The 22,382-nt window shown below is 44.7% G+C and overlaps 1 protein-coding gene across 3 annotated transcripts in view; it reads left to right on the top strand.

Annotated features, from left to right (window-relative positions):
* The window catches only part of Dscam (DS cell adhesion molecule), a 593,021-nt gene that overhangs the window by 547,475 nt on the left and 23,164 nt on the right, over positions 1-22,382 (top strand). For all 3 annotated transcript variants that reach the window (XR_013043895.1, XM_076549303.1, XM_015999884.3), the window contains exons 28-30: positions 4,023-4,053; positions 11,920-12,035; positions 15,138-15,287. Coding sequence is in view for 2 of the 3 variants with exons in the window: in XM_076549303.1 (XP_076405418.1) it covers positions 4,023-4,053; positions 11,920-12,035; positions 15,138-15,287 (297 nt within the window). In the remaining variant the exon portion in view is untranslated. The remainder of the gene's footprint in view (positions 1-4,022; positions 4,054-11,919; positions 12,036-15,137; positions 15,288-22,382) is intronic.

Below are 22,382 nucleotides of genomic sequence, written 5' to 3'. Positions count from 1 at the left end.
TGAAATTGCAAGCCTTTCATAAAAGAGAGAGTCCTAAGTAGGGAATTACCTAGAAATTAGGACCCAAGAAGTGCTTGAGGATTTTAGGGAATTTAAACTCAAGAAGAGAACACTCAGCCCAAATATGAGAACAGCAATACCATTTGGTTGGCCCCAGAAGGCCCCATCATTATGGATAGGTAGAAAGTGTATCAAGAATTTCAGTACCAGAGAGGGATGCTGTATCCTTCGAAAGTCAAGTGAAACTGTACCTGCCTGTGATCCCAGCACTGGGGAGGCTGAGGCAAGATCAGGAGGGTGAGCCAAGCCTGCACTGTGTAGCAAGACCCTGTCTCAAAAGAGCAGCAAAAGAGGATCCCAGAGAAATCTCGGGCTACTTCCCCACTCCCCTGTCTACTAAGGACTAGGCCACACCCAAGAGATAACAAGGTAGAGGGGCGAGAATGTGGATATTTGAACAGGTGGCCACAGGCAAGACTGGAAAGTTCAGCTGTAGGTTCAGAGAAGAGCCACAGTGCTGACAGCCACTGGTTCCAGGAGGGAGCAAAGAGCCAACCCAGAGCTAAGGGTCTTGGAGAAGTCACATCAAAGCAAGTTCAGGAAAGAGAGAGAGGAGAAGGGAGAGAGTCACAGCAGGAATCGAGAATGGACAGGACACCTGAGAGCACCATGAGCTCCCCCTGAGCAGCTCGGTGCTGAAGATCTCTACTGCATGGGGTTGATTTGAGAGTGTCAATCAAAGGTGTGGCCCTGGGAGACACAGGGCAAGTCTGTTGCTCTTCTGGTACTTCCGTGACAAAAAAAGGCTAGACACTGGAGCTGGGGTCACCTAGTGTTAGTATCTGAGTGGGGAAGAAGAAACAAGACATAAGGTCCTGTGGGGAGATGTTGGGGAAGCGCTTGTCATTCTGGGTGTCCTGGGATGTGAGGGGCCATTTGGTGTGCAGCAGCAGGAGACAGTCACTTCAGTGACCCACAACCCCAGCTCTGGACCCCCTAAAGGTAGCACACATTGTAATAGCTGCCTGAGACCCAAGGGAAAAGATCTCAGATTTCATTAGGAAGCTAATTTGAAAGCCTCTGTCACTGTTAAGATCCTATATTCCAAAATTATTAAAATGTACTAACGTGCTCCAGATTCTCTCCTTTCCCTAAATGAAAGCATGTCTGAGGTGTGCCTCTGGCTCTTTCTTTACCCTCTCCCTGTATGAACACGAACAACACTCCAAGCCTTGGCTCTGCCCAGATCTCTCCCTAACTTGACTTTTAGCCTGCCTCTCAACAGCCCCGTCCAGCACCTCTAGCTTTAAGACAGGTCTCCTCAGCTCTCTACCCAAACCCAGGTTCCATGCCCTACTAGATCCTATCTCATGCTGAGCGTCCCAATTCTAGCCTTTTTCCTGGCCTCCGTGCAGTCTGTCTGTCCTGTCCCTACTACAACTGGCAGGGCTCTGGGTTTTGGCAGGTTCTTTCCAATGCCACATTGTACTGTCATCCCCACCCTCAGGCCACCTGGTTCCTTAATCCAACCCTCACAGGTTCTCGTTTGGACCCCTGTAAGAAGCTGGTGGTAGAGCATAGTACCCCTCTTCCCATCCACACCTTCTGAGTAAGAGTAAGATGAACACCAGTGTATAGCCCTCTTACCTCCACCTCTGCCATCTTCAGCCTCATCTTCGCCAGGTAGCAGCTTTCAGACAGTGCTAGTCACCTCCATAACATTGAGGCCACCCTCATCCATCACCATGCCAGTGACCTCTCCATACAGTAAAGAAGACCCGTTCTTCCCTGAACAAGTCCATTATCCCAGTACCTGTGAGTTCTCTGTGTGGAGCAGATTGCCCATTTAAGCCCTAGCCCCTCAGTTAAGTTTCCTGGTCCCTTCCAAGCAGAGATCTGTCTCTTTCTCTCCAGCTTGATACACTACTATCCTGGGATTATCTCCCTTAACCTGCTGGGGCCAGGTGTCTGCTCCTTGGTGTCTGGGAGTCTAACTCTCACTCTACTCCAGGTACAAAGAATAGCAGAGAAAGTGTTTAAGCCACAAACAACTGGACATACAGCTCCACTCACCATCAGGCATATTCAGGACCCACTTACTCATCTCTAACTGCAACACAGTGATACTGAAGGGACTTATCCTATACTTCTAAGATAACAAGCATGATATGATACAGGTCCTTAGAAAATGCTCCAGGGTTATATCAGCTTGCCTTGGGCCATGCAAACTCCAGACTGTGCTAAAAATAAAAAATAAAAATAAAAAAATAAAAAAAAAAAAAAGTTGGACTTCTCAGTTTAGTTCCAGGGAGCTTGTAGAAGAAAGGAATTCCAACTAGTACAACTTTCCCCAAAATTTTTGAAGCAGGACATGATAGCTCAAATGAAAGGAAGACATCTGTTCTCAAGGATGGGCTTAGGCCGGGATGACTGGCATGGCTTTGGAGCCCAATTCTAAAATGATCTTAGCCCGGGAAGGAGGCCGGCCAGCTACAGCCGAGGTCGATGCAGTTAGAGGGGCATTTGGAGATTCTATTCTCTTTTGTGGAGCCTTGGCACCCTACGCATCAGCGTGAAGAGCCTCCAAGTAGTGCTGGTGGCTAATGTGGAACAAACACGCCGTGTAAGGGCAAGTGTAGGGTCGGGTATCTCAGACATACACTCCCAGTGTGAGCTGAAGACAAGTATTTACTCTGTTCAGTTCTGTCCTCTTTCTTAGCATATTGTACTAGCCACTGTTGGGTGTTACAGAGAGCTAATTACTCCCCGGCTTCTGGCATTCCATAGATATATTTACTTTGTACGTGTTAAATCATTCAGGAAGAGTAGAGACTCATGCTATTTACTTCATCTTTGCAGACAAATATAAAGACATGAGCTAGGAGATTCAGTGCTATTTTGCTTCCTGTGTTTTTCCATGTGGGTGGAATAGAGGGGGCAAGTTTTGTCTTCCATACTGAACCCATCTGTGCACAAAGCTGGGGCCCCATGCTGAGGCTATCAAAGGGAACTGGCATGGCCTGGTGGTTTTTAGAGCAATCTCTTGGGGGTCATTGGGGTGCCAGGTGCTAGAGAATTGATCTGAGATTGTCCCCCATGTCTCTGCACATGGGGCATAACAGGCAAATCCCAGCCCCCAGAGGAGGAGGTAGAAATGTCCCTGCTTATGCATTTCTTCAATGTGGAGCCATTCACCATCAAACAAATCTATTTGCAGAAAGTTCTATTCCTTGAACAGGATCCCTAACATAAAGTCTTAGAGCAATGAAAGAAATAAAAAAAGAGAGAGAGAGAAAAGGATTTTGTGTTCCAGGAAAGGAAACTCTGCTTTTGCCAGGAGGGAATGTGTAAAAAGCATAAATCATACTTTAGAGCATTTCTAAATAGCGTTACCAAATAAGTCGATCTGTCCTACAATATTTTGAGATACGATTTCTTGTGTCAGGGTGATAACCAGGTCTCCATAAATAGTGTCTTTGAGGAAGGGGATTCCACAATAAAGTTTTATTTCTGAGTTTGAAATAAAACATCCAAGTTTGTAAAATCAGTGAGCAACCTGGGGGCACAGAACTCTGTACTGAAGTCCCTTTAGAGTGAGGCACAGTGACTTAAATCCTCTGTTCTTATCTTTCCTGGTTAATGAAAAGAGTGGGTTTGTTCTACATAAATTATTTTTCCCAAATGTTAATTTTCTGACTATTGAAAATAAAACTGGGTTTTCTAGAAGTGATAAATAATTAGATTGTAATAAAAACTTTAATAGATGTCTGCAATTTTATGCCTGCAGGATACTCATGCATCTTTCTGTTATAAATAACAGCCATAAAAGAGTCCTATGTAGAAGAAATAAAGGAACCATAAAGCCCTGGCCATTAGTGTGACATTGTTAAACAAAAGCACTTGAAATGGCTTGCCATCTGACTGGAGGGTTTGTTATAACTACATAAATGAGTTGATTTCTTCTAAGTGTATATTAATTATGAGTTATGGATCTTGCACTAATACTAGCTTTCTCTCCCCAGATGCGAAGAGTTTAGCTGAAATGCTCATGAGGTAAGAACATGACATTCTTATTGTTCCCTGGGCATCACGTGTCAAAGGACAGACAGTTCCACCTGGCCTTGATTATTTCTTAATGATAAGGATGATCTGAAGTTGGTGACATATTTTCATTTCAACGTATAATTTTCATTTATACTTCAAAACATCTATGTAATGGGTGGTTGGCTACGCAGACACCAAATGACTATTTTTATACTCGCCACACATGGCTGTCCTGTGGACTAGACTCAAACAGTAGGATGATGCAGCTGAAGCAGGGGTCAGGGATGTGTTATTTTACAGAGTTATCCCAGTTCAAGGAGGGCCACAAAAGGAAATGTGCTGTGCACAGTCCTCCAAAGGCCACAGTGGACTGGGGTAGACTCTCAGCTTGAGTTCCCAAGTGTCTTCTGCACCCTTCCACTTGTATGTTCACCAGGTCCTACTGCTATTGTCTCTGCACTTCCAGGCCTAGCCATAGCCCGCCTACTTTATCCTCAGTACTGTGGCTTTCCCATTCATCATTGTTGCATAGATGCAATGGATGGGGCCATGGGAGGACTGTCAAAGACAAGTTGCATTCTTTCAAGCTTTGCTTGTAGATGTCCATGGGGCTCGTGGTAGACAATGGCATGAAGAGGAGAGTCTGTCTCTTCCATGCCCCCAGATTGTGTTCCTACTGCCCTCCCTCTGCCCCCTGAGTCCCTTGCTTCAAACACTCATTCCCCTGTGCTTTCTATCCTCTACACTCTGTAAAAATGGGAGCAGTGTGATGCTGAGCAGTTACACATGTGGGTTAATCAGATGACATGTTACCTCTCCCCTAATACTCATTTTAATAATGCAATAATCAAATAAAAGATGAAACCAGAAAATGAGCATTTGGAAAATAAGAAAACTATCAGAGTCCCTAGTGGGCATCATGGGGTTGGCATTTTAGGTTTCCTATTGGGAGAGAAAGAGGATGAGTTGTAGCTCTTTCCACTTCCTCTCCATCTACACATGTAAAGTTGTCAATGTGTTATTCATAAGGAGTCCGTGTCCTATGTGATCAGTATCTTTGGTAACATGGAAAGAGGTTAGATGCTATTGGTGCACCAAGATTGTTTCTCAGAGACATCCTTGGAGATACTGTTTTAAACCTGTGTGCCTCGCAGATAGGGCAATGGTATGGCAGAAACCCAGGATGACTCTGAAGAGTTGAATGACAGCATTTAGATGAATGTTGATGTCATTTGCCACGAACAGGAAACTAGAAACAGGGTGCAGGCATTTTGATTTGAGTTTGGGAACTTGTATTTATCAGAACACAGGGCCTGTGTGGGTCATGTGGAATTTTAAAGTTCTTTTCACACATCAATGAATTTGTCCAATGAACAGATGGCTACAAGAATCTAGGCTTGGATGAAAAGGCAAACAAACCCAAGTCCCCTCAAAATATCTCCTTCAGGATAGAGCTCTAATCAGAAAACATCAGACTTATGTGAGAGATTACACAAATCTGCATAAAAATCCCTCATGGCCATGCTCATCTGGAAACCCACATTTGTTCACTAAGAAAGTAAGAGGCATTCTTTGTCATTCCGTATGTTGTATCTGGGCTCCTCTGGACTTGTCAGCTCAGATGAAACATCTAGCAAGTAAAGAAGCAGAAGCCACTTGACTTATAATGACTAACTGACTCAGCAGAACAAATTGTATAATGTAGGCTTGAAAACTATGAATTAATTGACATTTAAAATAAGGCAATCTCCCATACAGTTCGATTTTTTTTTCTGCTCTTGCAAAAGCTCTGCCATATAAATAAGCAACAGTGTAAGTGATGAGGGCTGCCTGGAGCTCGGCATGGTATGACCACTACTTACCTCAGCTGCCCATTGGCAGGGACCATTTTGATAATCTGGCCCCCAGTAGGGCTTCTGCAGCATCCTAGAAAGTTGGAGGCAACTGTGGGATGCTTTTCCCCTGCTGTGTGGATTTTCCAGCCCCTCCTTCCCATTAATGACTCTTCCAATGTCCTTTAGGTGCCCCTATCCATAACTCACACCTGTGTTTGAAGGATGTGAAGCCGTGGTCTGTGTTTTCTGTTTAGGAAGAATGATCTGAGCTTTGCCTCTCCTGAGATCCTGAATGCACACCTACATAGCCTTCCACATTATCCCCAGAGCAAGATCTTAGAAAGTAACTTACATTGGTAAGGCAGATAGGCAGATAACAGAGTTGAAAGGCCACCTGCTGAACAGGAACATATCATGGTCTTCCCATTGGTTGTCAATTAATGTTAAGAACATTAAAACTAGCAATGACTACCACTTCACATTGCTAATTTTAGTTTTCTTCCAAAGAACAAAAGTGATTGGAAAAACTATTTCTAGGCACTTCTAAGAGGTGGAATTTACTGGGAAGGAGAGGCAGTGATGTCACCATGCTGGGTCAGCTCAAGCTTAGACTGACAGTTTTGCAGCCAGGCCACTAGAGACAGGGCAATTTAGGACCACTGTGTTTTGAAGGTGGCCCAAGAGGTCTAGGTCAGTTATATCCATCAATAAAAAGGAGACCTCTGGGTTGCAATCTCTAATCTGGACAACTGTTTTTTTCTGGACAGCTGAGAAGTTCATAAGCTGTGGCTAAGAGGAAAATATGAAGTCACAAGCCCATGTTCTAGTCTTCATGGCCAACAGCTGGCTTTCTCATCTTGGGCATATCATCCACTCTGCCTTCTGCTTCCCACCTGAACATGTCCATAATTTCCCCTGCCTTTATCATGTGCTTCTGAAACATGTTCCACCAAGTCTTTGATTACTAAGCAAGGTTGACTGTTCAAGTCTGAGAAAGAAGATGTGACCCAACACTATAATCACAGATACCCAGACTTCCTGAAGTCCCTCACTCAGCACTAGGCTCCACGCTCCTGTGTGTGAATTTCATCCTAACAAATACCCCCAGAGATGAGAAATCACACCCATCATAGCAACCTTCACCACTTTGCATTGTTAGTTTTGATTTTCCTCCAAAGAACAGCGGTGATTGGGAAAACTGCTTCTAAGCACTTCTAATAGGTGCAATTCACTGGGAAGGAGAGGCAGTGATGTCACCATAACGGGTGACAGTCCTGAAAACGAGATTCTCTTTTCATTTATCTCAGTAAAAATAGCTTTAAAAGAGAGAGAGAAGAAGAAGAAGACCTGGGCTGAGAATACAGCTCAGTGGATAACAGTGCTTGCTGTTCAAGTTTGGATCCCCAGCACCCACAGAAAAGTGGGTGTTTCCTAGGTACCTGTAACCCCACTTACGGGGTGGAGACAGTCAGACACCTGCGCCTTGCTGTAGCTAGCCTAGGTGCTGTGGTAGCTCCGGGCTCAGTGAGGAGACACTGTCTCAAAATAAGGTGGGGAGTAAAGACACCCTAACATCCACCTCTGGCCTCTATATGTACATGCATAGACACATACATGCATGTGTCACGGGGGGGAGGGGGAGAGGAAGGAGGAGGAGGAAAGGAAGGAAGGAAGGAAGGAAGGAAGGAAGGAAGGAAGGAAGGAAGGAAGGAAGGAAGGAAGGAAGGAAGGAAGGAAGAAGGAGAAGGGAGAGAAGGAAGGAAAGAAAAAAAAGGAAGGAAGCAAGGAAGAAAAGAAAAGAAAGAAGAAATGTATCCTAGCTTCCAAGCTGGGAAGACTGCCTTGCTCTGAAGAGCTACCAACTGATGTCAGTCAGTGACCAAGGACCAGCATCAGTATGAGAGCCGGTGCTAGAGAGGAGAAAACTCAAAAACTGAGAATTTAAATTAGCTTAGACTTTTCATGTTCACATCTTTGTACACATAATCTCAAAATGCCCATCTAGATGTCACAACCAGGTATGATCCTGTCTGTAGTTATTTTATGCTTCAGAGTCATTTGGTCATATTTGGAGCAAGTACATCTTCACTAGTGCCCCCAGATCACTCTCTCTCTCTCTCTCTCTCTCTCTCTCTCTCTCTCTCTCTCACACACACACACACACACACACACACACACACACACACACACACATTCACATACACATACACTCGCACACAGTCATAGACACACAAACACTTATACACATACAAACTTACGCATATACACATACTCATACACACAGGCACAGACACAAATGCTCATATACTTACAGACACACACTTATACACACACACTCACAGATCGCCACAGATACACACTCATACACAGACATGTACACATACACACACATACTGACACATATGGCTTTAAGGGAATGTGAAGACTCTGAAGAATTACAGTGACAACAAATTCGTGGAACGATCTGGGGAAGACTGTGTCCTATAAGGCTCCCTCCACCTTCCCCGTTGCTGCCATTTAATCAAACAGTAAAATGACAAATGCCTCATCAGAGGTCATATTTTGATAGCTAACACATTCTTCTGAGTCCTGTGCTATGGAATTTTATACCATCGTTTTGCTTGCACAGCAAAAACATTTGGAATCCTCTAGATTGCAAGTGGGTATCTTCTAATTACACTGTTTGAAGGTTTGCTGTGGCTCTAATGACCAATGGTGATCACTTTTGAGGATTGTCCTGTGGTGGTAATCTAATTGTATTGAAATATTATTTTGATTTGTACTGAAATATTAATTTGATTGTATGTTAATAAATAAAGTTGTCTGGGGGTCAGAGCTATTAGAGCCATAGCAAGAGTGTGGCGGTGGTGGCACACGCCTTTAATCCCATAGATATCTGTGTGTTCAGGGTCAGAGCTATTAGAGCCATAGCAAGAGTGTGGCGGTGGTGGCACACGCCTTTAATCCCATAGATATCTGTGTGTTCAGGGTCAGAGCTATTAGAGCCATAGCAAGAGTGTGGCGGTGGTGGCACACGCCTTTAATCCCATAAGATCTCTGTGTGTTCAGGGATACAGTCAGCATTGGAGACATATGCCTTTAAGACCTAGGGGGCTGTACATTCAGACAGTGACGAGGCAGTCATGTGTTTGGGTTTACAACCAATGAGAAGGCAGAACAACATACTATAAAAAAACGAGCCGACAGGAGGTAGGTCTCTTTTCGCGAAGCTGGGACAGCAGGAGGAAGGGTGAGATTTTAGCTCTGAGCTCTGACTTCTCGGCTTTCTCTTTTACATTGTTTCTGTGTTTCTTATTTAATAAGACGGTTGGTTACATCTACATTGTCCTTTATATGTTAAGCAACAGAAAACCAAACATGGCTGTCCATATTCATATCATGAAACATGTTAGTTGGAACCCAGCGTTTTAAACCTGAAGTGTGTCAACCGCAGCAAAGCCTTTGGGGCTAGGTGGCTGGGCTCATGTGGTGTCACCCAAGATAATGGAGCACACTGAGTACACACCTGCTTTGACCGCCCGCTGTTGTGGGTTCTGGGGACATGTAAGGACCAGAGCAGATGAGTCTATCCCTGTGGAGTCGAGATTCCAGTGGGGAGACAGATAAGAAGATAAACCAATCACATATGTTTAATTGACTTGATTAAGCATGCACTGGGGAGTAATGGAGCCAAGGAAACTAAATTAAGTAGAGAATGGGACTAGGGGGGAGGGGTTCCCCCCAAGGGCCAGCCTGGCCTGCTGTAAAGAGAGGCTGCTCAGCAAGCATCAGGAGGACATTGTGGGAGGGCTGGGCATGCACTTCCTCCGAAGGGAGCAGTCAGTGCTCAGGGTGGCCCTGGTGAGGCCCTGGGTCTCAAGGTTCTTCTGTGGAGAGAAAGGGCTCCCTCTCCAGCCCTCACGACCTCAATCACTGTCCTTGTTCATGAAGTGCCACCGCCTCAGTGTCAGCAGCAGCCTTCGCAGCAGTTACCTAGCTTGCTTCCTGCGTCCCTGTGACAGGGGACCCTTTATTGTTACTTGAGTGTAACCTGTGACGGGTGCTCATAGTGTGTCAGAGAGCTGCCGACTGACTGCCTTGTAACTCTCTTGAGGAGAAGGGACCCGCACGTTTCTGTTTTTGTACAAGGACATGCTCGAGTCCTCTGTGATGCTTCTAAGCAGGTCTTTTGGATATTCACAGCGGAGAGGCTGCCGTATGTTTCTGCGGAAATTCAGATGGGGGGAGCATGGCAGGCACGCAGTCCCCAAGGATCTCAAATGCTCTTCGTTTTCTGCAACTGTGTGAATCTCAACGCGTTTCTCCCTTCTTTTTTTAACCACCAGCGCAATGGGAAGTGAAATAATTTGAAAGCGTATAGAGACCATGTGAAAAACCAGGCCAAAGGCTTGAATTTGGGCTGCGAGTAATTGGCATGATCTCAGTATATAACCCAGTTACTCCCAGTCATGAGTCTGCACAGCAAGGAATTTGGTTCAAGATCAAGCACTCAGAGGAGCAGGGAGCCTTCCAGAAGTGGCCTTGCTTGTGGGGTGCTTTGTTTACATTTGTGTGAAGAAAGGGTTGTCATAATATATCCAGTTGTAACTGGGCTGCGACAGGTGGCATACAGGGTTTCTCAAATGGACCTGATGTTTGGGTGGATTAGGAGTGAGTGAGGAAGAACAGAGGAAACAGAGGCCTGGGAATGCCTTCATTAGAGAGAAAAGCATTTGAGATGCACTGTGCAGACCTTTCTTGCTCTCCCTTGAAAGTCACCAACCAATGAGGCTAGAGAGGTGGCTCAATGGGTAAAGAGTCTGCCAGGCAAACATTAGGACCTGAGTTTGAATCCCCGGCACCCATATAAAAAAGTCAGGTGTGCCTGTGTCTGAGTCACTGGGTACTTGCTGGCTAACTAGCCTGGAAGAAGCAGGTAGAGCTGGTTCCAATGAGAGACTCTATCTCAAAAACTTAAGATGGAAAGCTATTGAGGGAGATACCCAACATCAACCTCTGGTCTCCATATGCACACGCATAGGCATAAAAGACATACATAGACAGACAGACAGAAAAAACAAAGACAGAAGTAACACCCCTCAAGTGAACCTGACTCCAGAAATTGTCCTCTGTAGACTTTGAAGACTCTGCCCTGGATCTAGCGCTGCCATAAACAGTTTCACTGGTGAAGTATCCCAGTGCCTTCCACTTGCTTGGGGGATGCTTCAGAAAACATTTTAACATCTAGCAAATCTTCATAAAAGGCTGAACCACCCCTAAAGTGGATTGCTAATTAAGACCCCTGTCAGCTCTTTTAGATTTCCATTCGGCATGGAAGTCTAGCTTTGAGCTGCAGGCTGTAACCGGCTGCGGTCACACCAGGCACTTTCACCACCTACTTCCATTTTACTTTTAGAGAATTCGCTCTTGGAGTGATTTTCTGGTACACAAATTTTGAGATAAAATTATTTTAGTAATTGAGGTTTTTTTTTTCCCCCCTCTATTTGAAAATACGTGCTCAGCTAGGAAAACCAAAGTGGTGTTGGAGATGCTAACAAGGCAAGTGATTTGTCACTTGAAAAAAAAAAAAAAAAACAAAAGGACACCAGATATCAATACAGATCTGTGAGTGAAACAAGCGTCCAGCGCCCAGCCGGCTCACAGACTTCCTCCCCGCTGTCATAACTAAATCTCATGTCTGAAAAATGAGGATGTTATTGTTTGAATAGCCCCTTTCTGCTTGTTCCATTTTTACTCTTCTTACCCAAGAAATGGTTTTTTTTTCTCAAGATTGCTGTTTATTGATCCCATCTATTAAAAACATATGTTCTGAATCTCCTTTGTCTACCAAAATTTAATCATAATAAATTTCTCTTGAATGAAGAAAAAGCACTTTTCTATAGTGTGCACCCCGGCCCCCCCGCATCTCTTCAAGTTGTTTTCATAATTAAACAAGTAAACCAAATTGGTACTGAGAGACATGTTGGCGTGATGGCACATTGAATTGGACTGGCTAACGCATCCTCTCTTTTATTCTCAGTAAGAACACAAGGACTTCAGACACCTTAAGCAAGCAGCAACAGACCCTGAGAATGCATATCGATATACCCAGGGCTCAGCTTTTGATTGAAGAGAGAGACACAATGGAAACCATAGGTAAGGTGCCCTGCCAGTTACCAAACAGAGTGGCTGCTGGAGCCATGCTTTCTCATCCTGACCTGGGAGCATGGGAAGTGCTTAATAGGAGAGTATCTTAGATGCCCCGTGAATAGACAAACCAAAGGGAAGAATAAGTACCAGTAAACACACCTTGAGAGTTCCCCAACTCTGCTAGCTTTAGAGCTTCCCTGGAGAGACCATTGTCCCTCCAAAGAAGAAAACTTTACAACCCACTGAGCCTCTGAGACTCGCCTCCTAAAGCTCCATCTTAGAAATCCTCTGTGCTCTCCTTGCCAACTCTGACAAGGTCAGCCTCCGTTAAATAAACCTTCAAAATTTGATTAACACTTAAATAAATAAATGCCTCCATGCAGGCGTCTCCCTGTTCCTAGTATCCCATAACATCCTGACTGAGAGGAACACTCAGCCCCCCAGTGTCTCAGTCTTAGAAAAGCCATGAAAAGACAGGCACTGTAGCCTATCCACCCACAAACCCAACTTCTTGACCAACCACCTTTCTCTTGGTAGCAACCACAGCGGTCCCTTTGTTGAGAGCTCTCTAAATCCCATGTGCTCTTATAGCACTTTCTGTGGGTTGCCTGCTGAACCTTTCATCAGCTCAGAGGAAAGGTGCTGCTTTTATATGAGATGTAGAAAGGTTCACATAGCTCGCCAAAGTTACCAGACAGGAGCAGACTCGGGGGCTCTGGCAGACCTCCAGTTTTGCCATCATGTCTGCCTCCAGTGGAAGGCCATTGTTGCCTGCTATCCTGCCAACAAGCTTCTTCAGGACCCTCTATGTCCTGTGAGGCTTTGAGGAACGTGAAAATAGACTAGTGTCTTAGTAGACATCCACTGGGACCACCCCTTTATAAACTGTGTTTGTTTGAGTAGGGGTCTTCTGCCACTCACTGCCAGGGCAGCCCTCTCCCCACAGCCGGGATGCACTGCCTGCCTTCCCGTCTGGTCCCTGAATACCTCCTGCCCGGAAAGCTGCAAGGGCAGGGCAAGCAGAAGGAAAATCTCCATCACCTTCACCCTTTCCCTGTCCCACCATCTTGAGAAGTGTCTTGAGCTGATGGCTTTGAAATGCCAAGGCCCAGGCTGCACTCCATGCATCAGCCTCATTTAGAAAAACTATGACCAAGTCCAGTCCAGCCCTCAGTCAGCTGATTCCCATGAATTCATAGGTCCGTGTCAAATAGGAAGCCCCGTGTTCTCTGAAACGCAGTCCAGTGTGTTAGGTTTTCTCAGTGTAGACAAAACAGCGTGCTTTGCGTCTAGTTTTCTGTCCTTTGGCTGCTGAGGTTTGTACAATGCCTCTCATTGACCTCTGTAGATGGGGTATTAAAACTAAAATCATCTTTGGCCTTGTACTTCTCTAAGCACATCCTGTGTGTTCACTTTAGAATGCAAGGAGACTAGGGAGCTTGGCAAGGTAATGGTGTTAGATATCATGGCGGGGGGTTAGGAAGGATGTATGTGAAGTGCTCCTCCTTAGACCCTTCATAATCCTTCAAATGCCTGTTACAACAGGATGGCGCTTGTCGGTGGCGCATGGCTCCCAGGGGCTCCTTGTTGCTGGCTGAACACCAGACGGTCTGCCAGTCATCTCTGTATGTCACCGTGACCTGCGGCCAGAGAGCCATCACAGTCTGCCCCACATCATCTGTCACCAACCGCCATTTGCCTCCTATTATTCCCCAATAGTGGGTCAATGGCATTTTCTAACTAGGAAACAGTCCAGGTTTGGGTTATAAGAATCCAGTGTTAGACCACCATTCATATCTGTCCGGAATGGATGGCTAACCTCGTAATCAGACAGGCACTTGACATTTCCCAGGACAGGTTTATAACCCTGCCGGGAGCCTCATCTCAAAAACCCAACTGCCCACCAGAATCCGCAGTGCAGCTGTGTTATGAATAACCAACCAATGTAGACAGAGGGCCTGTGGTGCCAGCTCTAATTGTGAGACTCCGTCTCTGTGCAAATCCCACTTTCTATGAGGGGTCGCATGACAGCTCTAGAGCCAAGCCTCCCAGCCCAGCTCTGGCACTCATCTGGGCACCAACCTGTGCTGTGCCACCCGCTGGGACACTCACAGACAGCTTGGCAGCCTCCTGCCCAGTTCTCTGCCAAGAAATTTGATTCTAACTTCAAGAGGCCTTTCCTCCCCTGCCAGAGCCCGAGCAACTGGGTTTTGTAAGGTTCGCTCTGTTTAGGGCCATTTTTGGGCACAGGAGTCTTGCCGTGTTGTTTATGAACACAGCATCAGTGTCCCCCGCCCCCACCCCTTCTGACATGCTCTAGCAGGTCCTGGCTGACTGATAATCAGAACATTAACTTGAATCACAGTCTTTGAAACTGTATGGAAACTACACACATCCCAACCAAAGTCTCCCTTCGTGTCAAAAAACTCTAAAAGTTTGAAAAGTAACCACAGTCCTCAGACAGACAATGGCACAGACCGCACACAGCTGTTCCCCTTAGAACCCCGAGGTAGACAGAATTCACCTAGGCCCTGCCTCCTGCCTCCCCAGCCTTCCGGAGCCTATACCCTGAGGGTTCTCTTACAAGAGAGACATCCTGGGAGTCAGCCAAAGCATGCACTGAAGATTAAAGCTCAGAAGTAGCAGGAGGCAGGGAGCAGGCCTCATCCCTTTAAAGGAGAGGAAAGAAACCATCAATTTCTTCAGGACAGCCCTTCTCCCCCTTTGTCCTCCAAACACTGGCTGAGGTCAGCGTGGCAGCCAATTCCCCTGTGGAGGACTGCAAGGTTTTGTTCCCCAGTCCTGCAGTGTTCCAGCGCCAAAGGGGCCCGTCCCACAGGGCAACCGTATCACTGGGGCCACTGACATTGTACATCATCTCAGGCAAGCTCTGGACAAACATGTAAGCCTGAGAGGTGTGCCAAGTGATCAGCTACACTGAGTAGTATTGGTTTCATAAAAAGCTGAGCCCAGAGAGAAGAGAAAAAGCATGCCTCAGCATAGCTGCCCTTCCCTGTGTGACTCTCTAAACCGACACAAATGCAGTGCTGGTGTGAGTTCCTATCCTTGTTAAACACACTTGCCTTTCCTGTGTGCCCCCTCCTGCAGATGACCGCTCCACGGTCCTGCTGACGGATGCTGACTTCGGAGAGGCAGCTAAACAGAAGTCACTGACAGTGACTCACACGGTGCATTATCAATCGGTGTCTCAGGCCACTGGGCCTCTAGTGGATGTTTCGGATGCTCGGCCAGGAACAAGTGAGTGGTCAACAGCACTCGGAATGTGTGGGTATTATCAGTGCTGACAGTATTCGTGTCCCTAGCAATCACAACTGTGGGGCTTCTCAATTGCACACCTAAGTAATAGATATAATGAACTTTTAGTTGGGATATTGAGATTTTGTTTATCATTTGACATGGTAGGTGTGTGTCAACTCAAACCAACCAGTCTTACTCTTGGTTTACTGTGGAAATGGCTAGAAATTTCAGGTGAATTGAACCCTTAGAACTTTGTACAACATGGAAAAGAGAAGGGTGATTGACTTTAGTGTGTTTTGGCAGTGTCCCATTTGGGGAGAGAAACAACCTCACATGTGTTATCCACAGCAACTTTGCAAGGTCCATGCAGATGTCAAAGTCCTTGTTTCACGTATTGGAAAGTGGAGTTGCAGACAGACAGCCCCAAGTTGCACACATGAAGTGGAGAAGCCAGGAAGCTGCTGCAAACACGTCCGACCTCATAGCTTACATTTGTCCCCTAAACATACAAAGAAAAATGATGGTTCTGGTTAATCTAGAGACTTTGTTGTGCTTAATTATTCATATTTGCATCCATAATAGATGAAAATTAATGACTGCAAAGAAGTGCATCTAGCTTATTAATTAGATAGTCTTGTTTCTTTATAATTGAAACTATTCTTAAATCCCCTTAAAGGGTGAGAAATTAATGTCCTGATTGTTATCATTTTAGAAGTTTTGCTGTCTAGCTTTTAAGTCCCTAATCATTCTCTTTGCAAAAAGTCACACTTCTAGATCAGTACAACATCATGAGGAAAATCCATGATGTATTGCTGAAAGCTCTGGTTTGCAAATTCTAGCTCATGCCATGCAGTGAGCTCCATGAAGCGACCGACCAATTCCCAAACCAAGTTGTCATACCCAGGGAGGCACTGGCAGGGGCTGAGAATCACCTGGAACAGTGGCTTTGACCATGTTGAAGGCGTATTTCATTTGTTCCCTGGGCTAAGCATGCCTCCTTCCTTCTGGGGATGTCAGGATGTTCTGAAGACACACGTAGGGTGTAAGTGAAACAACTAGCCCTCTGGGCTTTTGTCTACAAGCTAAGAGCCTTATTACTAAAATGTTTCAAGGTCTTTGACCTCTCTCCATCCACAGTCTATCTTCAGCCCCTTCAGGGCAATGCCCTCTTAGGTTTCTAGGCTAAGTTTTGCTCTTAAGTCAGGGGAAAATTGACACATCTGGGAGACATGTCTTGACTGCCTTGATCACAGCACATGGGTTCCACCTGCCAGGTAAAAAGCAACACGGAATTTATGCTTTCCTTTGAATAGCCAAAGAGCAAAGACAGGCACAATGGCTACCACAAATAGTTAGCACAGGAGATGAGGCAGTGACAGGAATGTACCGGAAACTTCCAGCCGCATGAAAAATAGGACCTGGGGTCATAGGAAGTGGTTTTGAGGGCATTTAAATGATCAACAGGGATGAATTTGCCTCATGTGCAGACACTGGTACTCCAGCAAGCGGTCAGGAATCCTGGGAGGGATATGCTACATGTCTCGTGGCTATGAAGTTGTTCAGCTTCACTGGGGAAATTGAAGAATTCATTCATTCAACATTTAGAGATGTTTGTTTGGGTTTTACTTTGCATATATGGCTCATACTCGGTGGCAGAAATGCAAATAAAATGAAGAAAGATGTGTGCTTTCATCTGAGTGGGGAAAGCAGACATTAAACAAGGAATGTGTTTTCTTCCTCAGTAAGTGCTGGATAAAGAGAAGACAGAATGAAGAGATGCAGAGTCAAGTAAACCTGATGCAGGGACATTGGGAGGGAGCTTCCCGGACCTGGGTCTTTTGGGAAGACCTCCATGGAGGAGGAGGAGGCATAAATGCAGGGCAGAGGAGAACCAAGGTCATTAGACAGAGAGCTGGAGCTGGCCATTGGGAGAAAACAGGAGGGGAAAGACCCCAAGACTCCTCAGAGTGCTGGAGTAGATACAGCCCTGCAGTGCTGGCAAGCTGCCATGAAGAGACAGAAGCAGCTGCCCAAGCCAGGCCATGCATTTGGGTGTTGGTCTGATATTCTCCCAGATCCATCCTGGCTGTCAACTGGAAACACTACAACTTGAGAACATGTTTCTTTCCTTTACAGTGAATTTCATTAAACCATGCTGACAGTGAGCAGAGCTATTCAAATGCATGCATCACCCTCCTCCTGTCCTAAGACAGAATTGTTCAGCATCATCCTTTAAAAAAAAATCTATTGGAGATGTTTGAAATCTTTCTCATTAACTATATTCTCAAAACCACAGATATGAGATAACAACAGTATTCAGGTTTTGATTAAGACAGTGAGTGACTGGCCCCACAGCTTCTGGCCCCTTCAGAAGCTTGAAATTCAGGAATATTCTGAAACCCAGGCCCTTGCTCTTGCTCCCTGGAGCTTGCCATCACCCCTGACCTGGTGTCACATCTGTGTCTGCACAGTCCTGGGGTCCTGCAGCATAAGCTCAGTTTATTACAGCTTGTGGGGTTTAGAGAGACTCATTCCTGAAGCCAGTGCTGTACCCAGGGGTTCTGCCTCTGTGGATGCCGCTGTACACAAATCAGAACTCTTCATAGACGAAGATTCCACCTGTTCCAAGTGGGGCTGAGGCCTCCTGATCACGATTCCCTCAGACATACAGTGTAACAGAGTTCTACAGCATTTGTGTTGTTAGATACGATTAGGAATCGGTGGTTTGATGTGTGTGGGAGTGCACACACAAGTTCTAGGCAAACACTGTGTCATTTTGTCGGAGTCTTGAGCATCTTCAGGCTTTGGTATCCAAGAGGGTTCTCAAATCCAGTCCTGATGAATGCCAAGGTTTCTATGATTCAACCATATTCTGCATGGTCTCAACTACAAAAGGTGGCATTCTTCTGTCCTCTATGTTAGGATCATGTTGCTCTATGTCAGGATCAGGAGCCTTCATTTATTACTAAAGCATCCAAAAGCTGTTGTTTGTATACAAACATGATTGCATTGCACAATGTGTGTTCCTAAGTATTTTATTAGCTGTGCCAAATTCTTATCATGTGTATGGGGAACGTAAACAATGTGCCACTCATTGCTTTCAGTGTGTGAAGACACATCCTTTGGTCATGTCTTCTGCTCAGTTTACTTCTTTTCTCCTGCTTGGATGACAGTGATGTCACACACTTGTACCCAGGCTCATTCACATCCTGTTCCCAGCACGTGCCACGGTACCTGATGTGCCTTAGGCACCTGGTAAAGATATTCAAGTGCTGGTCAACTACAGAGTGCTGAAAAATCAGAATAATTGGAATAGAAATGAAAGGATATTTAACTTACTTAAGTTGGACTGGGGAATTAAACTGATGCCTCCTCTTTCTTATCCATCTTCAGAGATTTCCATTCAGCAGGTGCGTGTCCTAACCTCCTGGAAAACCCATATTATTTCCTCCTTGCTGATGGAAAGGTACCCCCAGATCATCTCCAGAGAAAACTAACAAAGTGTGCAGGTGTGATGACCTATGAGTTTTTAGGGACTAGATATCATATTTACCCCAAAAGTTATTCATTCATTCATCAATTTTCTCTCTTGTTGTATACAGAGCACTTACCAAGTATCCATTAAATATCATCCTTCCTTGATTATCTATGGGTTCCAGGACCTCCAATTTGAAAAAAAAAAAATATGGCTGCTCAAGAGCCTTGCATTAAATGGCTCTCTTAGTTTGCTTTCTATTTCTGTGATAAACATCATGACCAATATCAAATGGGAAGAAAATATTTATTCTAGCTTACACATCCTTCATTATAGTCCATCACCAAGGGAAGTCAGTGCTGGGGCTCAAACACACCAGGAACCTGGAGGCAGGAGCTGATGTAGAGGTCATGGAGGGGTGCTTCTTGCTCGCTTGCTCTCCATGGTTTGCTCAACCTATTTTCTTATACAGCCCAAAGCCACCTGCCCAAGGCTTGCACCAACCACAATGGTGGGCCCTCCCCCATCAATCACTAAAAAGAATGCCCCACAAACCTGTCTACAAGTCAATCTGATGAAGGCATTTTCTTAATTGAGGTTCCCTCTTCCTAGATGACTCTAGCTTATGTTAACAAAACAATAACCAACACAATGGTCCAGTGTTTCTATATAACATATACTCATCCTCATGTGTACTTTAAATAACCTTCAGATTCTGTATAATGCTGTATACTATATGTAAATAGTTGTCATCCTATTCTAGTTAGAGATGATGACAAGGTATCTTTACATGTTCAAGATGGACAGATTTTGTTTTCTATATATATATGATCTGTGGTTGGCTGAATCCTTGCATTTAAAACCAGTGGATGTTGAGAATCAAATGATTACAGAATGCTTCTGCTGGCATCTGGTCCTCACGTTGCCCAAGAACGCAGATTGTCAAGTTCACATGTTATAATTCAGTTCTCTCACATAAACTAGGTCAAGGTCCTCACAGCTGGACTGACTTGCCTAGTTCCCACAACTTGATAGCAAAAACAAAACAAAACAAAGGAAAACCTTAAGTTCCAGACAGCTGCCCCTGCTGCAAAGAATCCCTAAACGCAAGCATCTTAGACCCTGTGACTCTGAGAGAAGATCTCAAGAACCAGCCCTTCCTTCCCCATGTCTTTCCCTTGCCCCCTTAAAGATTATCTAGAAAGGCTGGTGTCACTTCTGCACTGGGTCTTTATGAGTGTCAGAGCTACTGGAGGCTAAGGTCTGCCCACAAGTCCTGGCCCCGAGAATTCCTTGCCAGATGTAGACCTAGATCCTAGATGTACTCCCCCAAATACTTAAGTCTCCAGCCCACAAGTTGCAACTTTCCAAGGAAGAGAAACCCAGGCAATGTAGCTGAGCCTCAGACAGGCAAAAGGAAGCCTTTTCCCTGCCTATCTCCTGCCCAGGCTCAACCCTCTACCACCTCTGAGTAGAGCAACATATCCCTCCACTGTGCCACAGCCAGTGACCTGGTCATGTGGGCTCTCAGCCTGGCCCCTGCCTGCTCATTCCTGGTTATCTGCACCCATCTAGGAAGTCTGGTTTTATGATTTTTTAAGGGACCTTCTTCTATCAGATTGTCTAAGTCAAAGTTTTGGCCCTCTTGATCAACCCATTGAATCCTCCAAATAAACCTAAGACATGTTCCACCAGTCTGAGGGTCTGCTGCTCAGGCTCCACAGACTTTTATACACAGGGCACTCTGCCACATTCAGATCACCTAAAGCTAGAGGTGGCAGTGGTGTTACCAGTCTCAAAAATGAGGGACATGGGACTATCCAAATGAGGTCATGAAGGCAGAGTTACACAGCCTTTGAGTAATGAAATTAGACTTCAAAACCAAGCAACATAATGTGAAAGCCCCTGTTTATGTCCTGCAAGTATAGAAGATACTACAGAAATGATATGTGGGAACTAAAGAAGACTTCATATAATGCACAGTTGGGTGAATATGCATGAGCATGTATGTATATACATACATACACATGTATCATATGTATATAATGGGCTCTCATGTCTACTGCATTTGCATCTGTAGATTCAACCCCCACATATATTACACCCTAATAATACAATATAATAATTGACTTCATAACATTTCCACTGCATTGACTGTTATAAATCATGTAGAAATGATTAATTTACGTAGAAAGAAGTGAGTGGGTTGTCTCCAAATAATGAAAAAAACCTTACAACACACATTGAATCTTTATTGTTTAACCGTGAATATATTTTATATTATATATAATATATGTTGAAATATAATTCAAATATATTGCATATAATATACATTGAAATATATAATATATTCAAATATGTTATAATTCAAACATATATATTTAAACATATAATCGAATACACATATATATGTAGATAAATATATATACTCTGTCACTCAGAATGGTACTAGAGAATTAGAGAGTACAGAGAAAAATAGCTCTTGTGGGCAAGGTGACCCAGTGGTAGAATGCACCATAAGCCCTGGATAAACATTTGCTATTTAAATGGGGAAATGGTCAGCTCCACTCTTATGCATGAGAAGACTGCTGAGCTCTCATGCATAAACTGAGGCCTCATCCACAGGACGTGAGCTCCTATGCTTAGCTGAGGCCTCATCTACAGGACATAAGAACAGATAGCATAGGATTAAAAGAAGACTAATCCAGTGAGCACAGCACACATGACATGCTTTGTAACAACCCTATTACCCACATAATCCTCTCTGATCCTGAATTCAGGATAATTAAAATAATTTGATTCAATGGGCAGAAACTTAATGCAGATTTAAACCCAGAGTTTAGAGGCCAGAAGTTATTTATAGCCCTTGCCCTCTAACTCATCAGATGCTTAGCAAGCATTCTGCTTAATCACCAAGTTGTATTTATATTAGAGGCTTGGGAAGCTGGAAAGGATCTTCCATGCAGGGTCAGAAAAATCCCTAGATGAGCTAGTCAGCTATGCAAAGACACCGCTGAGCAGAAGCCAAGTATTTACGTTGTTGTCTTGGAAGCTATCGTACCTCATTCAATTAAGATACAAAATAGTGGTTACCAAAACCTGATTATTAAAAAAAAAAAAATGTGTCAAGTATCCTTGTCTTCCCACATCCTGACACAGTTCTGACCCTGGGACACCTACATAGCACAGAACAGAATTGTGGCCTGCGGCTCAGAAAACTAATACCATGACCTATATTTTTAATATTTATCAGGCCACTGCTAGCACTGTCCTCATCCAGGAAGAAAAAAAAAAAGGTAATGAATAGAATTAACTTGAAAAGAGTCCTAGCTTTGAATAGAAATTTTCCACATAGGGAGGTCTCTGTGGAGGAGGGGGCTGTGGGAAGGAAGAACTGCGCCTACCACTGAGGAGCCATCTTTCAAAGGCAGGAACGTGGGAGACCGGAGAAGACAGTGAGGGACTTAGAGTCTGCCCCAGCCCCAGCATCCAGGCCAAGAGAAAACTCAGAATCCTTTACAAGTGCGGCTGCAAGAAACTCAAAGAATAAACATGAGATTCCTCAAAACTTACATAAAGGCTGGGTAATTTTCTAGAAAAGACTCATTAGCATTTAAATA

This window comes from Peromyscus maniculatus, chromosome 12 (assembly GCF_049852395.1).
Source record: "Peromyscus maniculatus bairdii isolate BWxNUB_F1_BW_parent chromosome 12, HU_Pman_BW_mat_3.1, whole genome shotgun sequence".
NCBI lineage: Eukaryota > Metazoa > Chordata > Mammalia > Rodentia > Cricetidae > Peromyscus > Peromyscus maniculatus.
The sequence above is the reverse complement of the archived record's forward strand: the minus strand, read 5'-3'. Positions and strand labels throughout refer to the sequence as shown.